General features: G+C 46.4%; 1 protein-coding gene across 1 annotated transcript in view; it reads left to right on the top strand.

The window, feature by feature from the left end:
• The first annotated feature begins 54 nt into the window (after window positions 1–54).
• Window positions 55–8966, top strand: part of RNF11 (ring finger protein 11) — a 30670-nt gene continuing 21758 nt past the window's right edge. The window contains exon 1 of the mRNA XM_065842587.2: window positions 55–367. Coding sequence (XP_065698659.1) covers window positions 245–367 — 123 coding nt within the window. The 5' untranslated portion in view covers window positions 55–244. The remainder of the gene's footprint in view (window positions 368–8966) is intronic.

Raw genomic sequence — 8966 nt, 5'->3', positions numbered from 1 at the left:
GGGGTGGGAGGCCGGTCCTGCCGCCTCCCCGCGCTCGGGGGTCGGGGCGGCTGCGGAGCGGAGCGGGAGGCGGCGGGGCTGCTGCTAAGCCGCTTAGGGCCGGGGCTGGCATGAGCCGCTCCGGCGGGGCGGCTGCGGGCTGCGCGCTGCGGCGGGGAGGCTGAGGGCGCGGAGCCGCCGGCGGTGCGGGCTGGCGGCCCGTCCCTGAGGAGGCGGAGGGGGAGCCCCCGCTCCCCGGGGGAAGATGGGGAACTGCCTCAAGTCCCCCACCTCGGATGACATCTCGCTGCTCCACGAGTCCCAGTCAGACAGAGCCAGCTACGGGGACGGGGCTGAGCCGGATCAGGAGCCGCCGCCGCCATATCAGGTAGGCGAGGGGGCGGGGAGCGGAGGCTGGACGGGGACGGAGGGAGCGGGGCGGGCAGCGGGAGGCGGCGGGGCCCGGGGGAAGGGGGTGAGGAGGGGCGCGGGGCAGCCGCCGCGCTGCTCTCCCTGAGGGCCGGGCCGGGCCGGGCCGGGCCGGGCCGCCGCTGCCCGCCCGCCCCCCCACCGCTCCTGCGCTGGCCGGCCGCCCGAACCTCTCCCTTTCCGCTCCCGCGTACCGGGGGAAGCCGCTTTGTCTCCTCCAGTCCGGCGGCTCGGGCCTCTGGGCAGACGGGAGGCGAGGGAGCGGCGGGCGGGCCGGGGCCGCGTCCTTTGTTGCGTGCCCGCGGTGACATCACCGGCTGGCGCCGCTCGGGGGACGCTCCGGGCCGGCACCGCGGGCCCTGCGCGGGGCTTTGTCCGGGCGCCGTCGCTGCCGTGTGTTCAGCGGCCTCCGATCCCCCAGCGAGTGACTTCCCCAGCGCCGCGGATCCCGTTCCCTCGGTCGTGTGGGGCAGCAGCGGGAAGTGTTGCCCATTGTTGGGGGCTTTTGTGTCTCTGAGAGGATCTGATAATTTGCCTCTTGATGACAAGCCGGGAGGGGAAAAAAGAAAGAAAGAGGCCGAGTGTTTTCTGTTATCCTTTCCTCTCAGCGGACGTTAGTGTTGGTGTAGCCGTGACGGCGTTGGTGCGGGTGGCTGAGGGGACGCTGAACTTGGGGTTGCACTTGTCTGGTCCTTGTCATCGCCCTCCCCATATATAGAAATGTATATTGCCCTAAGCAAGCCATCCATAGAAAACGGTTGTACAGCACTAAAGAATGAAAAAAAAGTCCAGTGGCATAACCGCACGTTTTATTGAAGTTTATAAAGTATTTTCCTGTCTAGGATAACAGGATATTTTCCAGAGAAATCTACAGAAGTGACAGCAGAGACACAAATTGCAGAGGGTGACTTGGGAGCTCTCTGTTTTCTAGGATGGGAGTCACTCAGTAGTTGCAGACCTTGACATATAATTAACAAAATTGCAGGAAGTATTTAACTGGGCAGACGTGTAATCTGCAAAAGCATTTGCACGTTCAGGAATCACAGCCCTGACTGGGAGCCCCGTAAGTGTTGCAGGGAAACCCCGAACCTCGCAGCTCTGGTATTGCTGGGCAGTGCGTCGCTGCTCGTTTTGTTTGGGTGCAAAATAAGCTTAATAATAGAATACATTTCCTGATGTGAGGATTTTTTTTTTTCTGACTTCTAAACGGTGCCTGCTGAAGTCCGGTAAATAGAAAGTGCTTGGTGGCAGAATAGTTTTTTTAAAGGTTGTGTTGTTCTAAATTAAGCCTGAGTTGTCCATGTGGGTTAGGAATGCACTGTATTTTTGTCAAATCAACATATAAAGTTTGACTGTGCATGGTATTTTTTGCACTTGCATCTGTAATTTCTAGGAAGATTTGTGGAAGCTTTTTTTTTTCCTTTACCCTTCGAAAACAACCTGTTAGCCCTTGCAAGAGTCGTGGATCAAGTGTACACCTTGTGCACACCTTCTTGTGTAGACAAGTACTCTTCCTCCATCGCAGTTTTATTGTATTTTTTTCTTGATGAAGATCTTGCTCACAAATGTGGATGGTTGACTGAGAACACAGTAGATGGTAAAATGAATGAATTTGCAGATGTCTGCTATTGAGTAAGTGTATTCATAGCAAAACTTTCTTTGTTTGAATAAAGCTGTTTAGCATCAGGTGATGTGCCCACAAGCCTTGAGTGTCCCGAATGCCCCTCCACCGATCCCACCAGTTCCCAAATCAGCACCTTAAGGTAGCATTTCATGTCTTGCATAGTCAAAATCAAAAGCTACTCTTTCCACAGGTTTTGAACCACAGGGGTTTGTGATTTAAAAAGGCCTTACCTACAGTATTGAACAGCATTTCATGCATCCGGAGGTCAAGGGGATTTATAGTTTTCAGTGGTTTTAGGTTTAGAAGATGGACAAGCCAGACTCTGAAGGTGAAGAGTTAATTCTTTATGCTCTGTTATTGCTGTTGTGCTAGTGATAGGTCACTCTCTCATTTTAACTTCCAGCTGGCAGCTTGGATTCAGTGTTACAAATGGCAATTTAGGAGTTTTGTCCTTGCGTGTGATGCTTACTTCTTTTACAGTGTCTTCACCAGAACTAGGTTGTGTGGTAGAACACGTAGACCTGAGGAAGGAAAGCAAGAAAGAGGATAAGATGAATTTGGAGACTAGCTGGCAGCAACTAGAAGTGTGTGCAAGAAATTAGGAGATGGACAGTTTAAAATCTAGCTACTGAAATTTCAGCTGTAAAATGCACATATTTTAGAAGAGACTAAAATCTGGCATGTTTGCTTGTCTTGGGTTTGCAGCAATGATATGTCCACTTCCTAAACAGATCTTGCAAGGTATGCAAACCAGGAGAAGGGAGCAGTTGTAGAAAATGACTCCTATGTCTCTTGTAAAAAGCTTCCATATTATTTTGACATTTTACATGCCTTTATTTTTGTGTTCTGCTAGGATTGTGTCATGGGCATCCATATGGGAATGTTGTGAAACCGTGATCTTTGTTTAGCTATTTACTTCTAACTGCAAAATGTGCCCCAAATAATCATTTCGATTTTGCACGTCAGATGTATCGGTGGGTGCTGTTGGACTGGCTGTGTGAAACTCCTGCTGCCAGCAGCGGGGTTGAAAGCGCGATTGGCCGCGTGGACACGTGGAGCAGTGGGGAGCAAAACCTCCTTTCAGAAGCTCCGCACAGACCTGTCTCTGCTCCCAAGTTCGGTGGGAGAATGTGGTGTAAGCGACAGCAGAAGGGCTTCAGGGAGGAAACATCTTTTTAAACAGGCATCTGAGTTAATGAGAACGTGGTCCATTAAAACATCAACCGTTTTCCAGTGCATCAAGCTTAATGGCTAACATGGGAAATAATTAAAGCACACCAAGAAGGGATGAGGGGGTGGGGAAGGGAATTATTTCAATAGTGGACCAACATTTTCATGGGCAGACACTAATTTTGCATGCCTCTGGTTTAGAACCCAGAAATTGCAACTGTTTTTATAAGTGCTAAGCGTATGCAACTCCATTTTTACCCAGTGAATCTGTGATGAGGAAAGAGTTAGCTTTGGTTTTGTTTTTTTCAAGTCCTTAAAATTGAGTATACTTTCAATTTTGTTTCCTTTTCTGTGTGACTTCTTTGCCATAGGCAATATGCCTTCTTCTTTCTCCATGTGAGTTCACTGTGTTTTCCAGTTTCTCTTACTTCTAGTAGTTCTTCTCAAAGACTTTATTTTGCAGAACAGATGTGCCCCTTTTCTTAATCCTCGTCTCCTGTTTCTGTTCTTAAGTAGTTCCTTAATACTTGCAGGAAATAATTTGCTGGCTTATTAAATTGGAATTTTATTCAGCAAAGTACAGAATACTTTACATCTTTTCTCCGTGAGTTTCTAAAAAGTACTACTGTGGACAAAATAAATTGCAGTCTTCTAAAAGAGATGTAGCATTTGCTAATTAGCTAAAAGTGTGAGAAACAAGTGCAGGTTCTTGGTATTGATGCTGAACTCATGAAAGCACATGTGAAATGTTGATGTAGCAGGTGGACTAATCAAATATTTCACCTCCTTACCCAAAGAGATCCAGAGCGTGCTCCGACACTCAGTTCCACCTCGTGTTGTCCTGCAGGCCCAGATAAGATATTTCAATAGACCTAGTGGATGGATTTATTTCTTTCTTTCTTTATTTTTTTAAGGATTAATTTAAAACCTTTTGACCTGGACACTGCTTTGATTAGGCTGTGGCCACAAAATGTGATGAGAGATCACAAACATGAGCTTAACCCAATGTCATGCTCTCATAATCTTCCAAAAGCTGGAGGGATAGCAGGTTTTGAAAGCACAATTTAGGATGTCTCATGGCTTTTCTTAAACTCAGGTTGCTACAACAGCCTCCTTGGGCCTGCTGTGTTACCTGTACACGTTGTACCTTTGTCCCTGTCCATCTGTCCTGCTGTGCTTCTTTCCAGCTGTCCCCAGTTCAGGGAGGTGGCACAGCAGCCCGTGGTGACGGTGCCCAAGGTCCCAAGTCACTCTCCAGGATCCCCTCAGCCGTTGATACAGCCCTGAAGCATTTGGAAAACTTTCTTGGAATAGTCTGATCCGTTTCTGTGTGAAACTTACCCCTGTGGATGTGTGTGTTGGATGTATTTTGCTCAACAGAGAAACAAAACTTTTACTATGCTCTCCTCATGGCTTAACTAATATATTACATTGGTGTTCTGATGCTGTCTTCTCAAACGCATGGTAATTAAGATCATTAAAAGCTGCAAACCAATTAATTCTGTTGTAGGAGTTGCACCCATTTATACAAACATCTGTAGAAAATTCTCTTGGGCTGCAAAGAAGATCGTTTATCATCTGCGATTGTGTGCATTGTACAAGAAGGAAGTTTATGGTAGTAGAACGTTATAATTTGACATTGAGTGGTTGTGCAAAGCTAGAACTGTTGGAACAGTGTATGAGGAGGAAAGGTGTGATGGGAAAACATGGCATACAGAACGCTAACTGTGAAAAAAGCAAACCAACTAGTAAGTTTACTTTCATGTAAGAGAAAGGAGTATATTTAAAAATTGCATATGCAGGTCTTGCCCTTTTCTCTGCTTGTCCTCCACATCTCGGTGATGATGTGTATGAATTACAGTTGCGTTTGCAGGTTTGAACGGCAATACTGCTCCAGTCCATGATTCCTCATTCCAGTGGAACCTTCAAAGGGTTTCAAGCAAGAGTGTCGCTGCCTGGTGCTGCTGGGGCCTGCTGGCAGTGCCCGAGCTGGAGATCGGCTGCGGTGGGAGAGAAGGTGACGGAGGAGCTCAGGTTGAGAGGCTCTGCGTGGATGACAATGGTAGAGGAAGCCAGTGATGTTTCATGTTTACATCTTTCTTCAAGAATATGGTTGCTTAAGCTACCTGACAACTGGTTCTCAAAAATGAACAAGTGATAGAATAGTACTCTGAAACAGCGTCTCGAACTGTGAAAGACCAAGCGCTAAGTGCTTTAAGTCATTCCTGATAAATCGTTGCCATACACTTAGATGGCTGCATTCAGAAACTCTGCAAGCCCTCCATGCCTTGTGGTGCAGTTCTGGGAAATTATTTGTATGAGCATTTTTTTCTTCTTTTCAATCTATATAGGGTTATATCGTTGATCTATCCAGACAGTAATGAAATAGATGTACTATGAGCTTCATTGAAATAGCATCCAAGGTTATTTGGCTGCTGAGCAATATGCCGTGACACTTCTTACTTCTTCCACGTCTGAAGAACGCGAGGTGCCTGGAGGATTTTGTTACTGGTAGTCAGTGCTAGATGGAAAGTTTCCTGAGGGTGCTAAGTCTAATTTCCTTTCTAGATAACAGTTAGGGAAGAAGGTGCACTGTGTTTCTGGTGTCGGGGTCGCCTACCGGGCTGCCTGATTTGGGCTGTTTTCTGTTTTGCTCGTGCAAAAAGCTGGGGTGGCAGCGGTAGAAGAGAGGAAGCAAGGCAAACCTGAAAATAAAGGATACCAGATTGTATCACGGAGTTGGGTAACTTTAATCCTGAAAATACTCATTTACAAACTGGTTTTAATGAATATTGGCTGCATATTGTAATTTTTTGCCTGCTTAAAATAGATTTTTAACTCCAATTGGTTATAAATATGCATTAGACACGGCTAGAGGAAATGGGAAGTGTAAGCCAATGTTGGAGTTCTGTGTTATCATCTTTCTATTATGGAAATTAGAGCCAGTCTCTAGACTCAGTGTTGCGTTACTGTTGGTGAAGAGCTGTTCCTAGCCGTTTTGTCCAGAAGGTTTTTCAAAAGTAATTTTGAAAAGAGTACAATATGTTTATAATCACATTTGACAGAGTATTGCTTACTGATTTACATGGATTTCTGTAAGGAGTGTGTTAAGTTGCATCAAGATGCTGTGCAAGGTGTCCCCCCGTCTGCCTGTGTCCCTGTTGATCGCTTAAACAATGATGCTCGGTTTAATGAACACTTCTGCAGACCCTGGTAATGGTTGTGGTTAAACTGTTTGCGGAATGTAAGGTCGAGAAACTAAAAATAATGTGTTGCTTGCTTGTGACAGACTGGTGTCTTCCAGTCTTTGTGCTTGTCCTTGTTATTGCCTTCTCACAGACACGCAGAGAAACGTATTTGTATTTTGAAGAGGTAATGGTCTGTGGCATAGACTAAAGCAAATCAGCTGTGACTTTTCTATGAGCTAATGAGACAGTTCCTAAGAGACCAAGGAGTTACAAAATGAGCAAGTTTTTAGGGATGTCATGGCTCAGTTAGAATAAAACCTCTCCAGGGTAAAAAGCGGAAGAACCACCATTCTTGACTCTAAAAGGCAGAGCAAGCTCCAGTCTTGATTTAGACCACAGGAAAAATGTGCTCTGGTATTGCGAAGGGCTCAGAAATGAAGATGTGCCTTGGTTCCTGAAGGCAGGATGTGTTTTTGTGGAAGGTGCTGTCCCTGTTCTGCCAGCCTCGTGGGCCGGCTGTCCCAGCACAGCTGGGTCCGTGTGTCGCCTCTTGCTGGGTAAAACTGCACCATGGACTTCAACAAAACAAACACCCAGAACCCCCAAGACTAAACAGAACAAAATCCACCAGAAGAACGTCTCCAGCAGTCCTAGCATAAGCCATCCTCGGTCTCGGTTCAGTCTTTTGTTTAGTTTGTAACTTTTGTAACTGATCTGTGCTTTAGTTTCCTCACCGTGAAATGAGAAGTAAAAGAGTAATAAACTTTATCTTCAGTGCAGGCATGCTTAGTAATTTAATTCAGGTTTGTAAAGTGTTCCATGATAATTTGACTTTAATAAAATAATATTCCTCCATTATAAAATGAACCTCTGCAGGAATTTAGGACAAACCTGCTGCTGTGGAGAGGGAACTTTATCAGAAGATCTGTTTAAGGCAGTAGATAAGTCTCCTAAAATCTGTTTTGGAATCTGATAGTTCAGTGTTTGTTTGGCTGCCCGTGTTCCAGATGCTTGATTAGTAGGAACAAAGAGGCCGTGGAGATGGTAATAAGAAATCTTGCCTAATCAAGATGATTAATCTTCGTTATACTGGGAGACCATGCATTCTTTCGGGCAAGCCAACCCAAACAAGAAATATTTCTCTCCCCGAAATCTAGGACCACCGTGTGTTTGGGAAGCTCTTACGTTTCCCATATGTACCACTGGTTCATTCCCGTGATCACCAGCTGTTGCTGGCCATACATCTGGACCTCAGAACCACAGAAGATAAACTAGTTTTATGTTTTCAAGAGATAATGATCTGTGGAATGGACTAAAGCAAATCAACCGTGACTTTCCTATGAACTAATGAAACAATTTCTCAGAGACCAAACAGCTATAGAGAGTGCTTGTTTTATTTACCAGGAATCTGCCGGCTGCTCTGTTTCTCATCAGTGAAGAAGACAGTCGAGTGCTGGTGGCGTAAAGGCTGCTGGGCCACGGTCCACATGCGGTGACAGGGACAAACAGCAGATGCGTGCAGCGACTGGAGGAGGAGATAAAAGAACCGGGCTTTGCACCACAGTTGTGTCAGCTGAATCCCAACCAGCTGGTTCATCACATCGGGCATTTCTGCTGATCCACCAGAACGCTTACGCACGCTCTCCGCTTCACACACGTGCGCACACGTACCAGCGTATCAAAGGCTGGGCTGATTTTTCAGTGTTCTCATCCTGCCTCTGTTTTTAGCCACTGGTTGAGTTCAGGGATGATAGAGACCTGAGGTGCCTGCGGGAGGACTGAAACTGTGGGAGGAATGAGAGAAACTGTGACTCAGGAAATTCAGTTCCTCCCGTAGCCCCAGCGTGCAGCGGTGAATGTGCAGAGTATTATCCCTGCAACAGTGAAACCTGTTTCCCTTAAGTGTCTGGTTTTGGACGGTGGAGAGGCCTCTGTGTCCCCTCATCTGCTTTTTCCCCAGTCAGAGTAACTGGTATTTCTAGAGGCACGGTTTCAGAAGCAGTCCGAGTCTGTAGTTCACTGAACTCCAGGGCCAAGTGCCTGTGCAGGGACAGCCTCATCCTCAGAGACAAGTCTCAGCTGGCCGACAATGCCGAGTTTTCCAGAGCTGGGGACTGTAGCTAGCCTACGTGCCATTGGAGTTTGGAGTGCTAGGCGAGCTCCTAGAAGCATCAAGGAGATGCCTGGTTTGTGACTAATAATATTTAATGAAGCCACATGAATATCTAGTGGTAAGGAAAAATCATCTGGTGTTGGTTTGGACAAAAGCAGTGAAGCTGCACCATGTATTGCCAATTTCTAAACTTCGTCATGGCATAACTGCTTTTAAAAGAAAAAATCGGACTAGAATATAACTGAGATATAAATCTATCTATAATTATAGGTAGATTTCTATAGGTATGTATACTTGTACAGTAGTTCTGTAGAGGCTGTAGGATTTCCCCATAGTCCTCACCAGTATCCCCCTGTGTGGCTCTCTGGATGATTTGTATACAAGCTCCAGCCAGAAGGAAATGGAGCAATACTTATCTGACTTTATTCCCAGAAGGTGCATCTTGGTAGTGAGGGATACAAAT

The sequence above is a fragment of the Patagioenas fasciata genome, chromosome 6, assembly GCF_037038585.1.
Source record: "Patagioenas fasciata isolate bPatFas1 chromosome 6, bPatFas1.hap1, whole genome shotgun sequence".
NCBI lineage: Eukaryota > Metazoa > Chordata > Aves > Columbiformes > Columbidae > Patagioenas > Patagioenas fasciata.
This window is presented reverse-complemented; position numbering and strand designations above follow the sequence as displayed.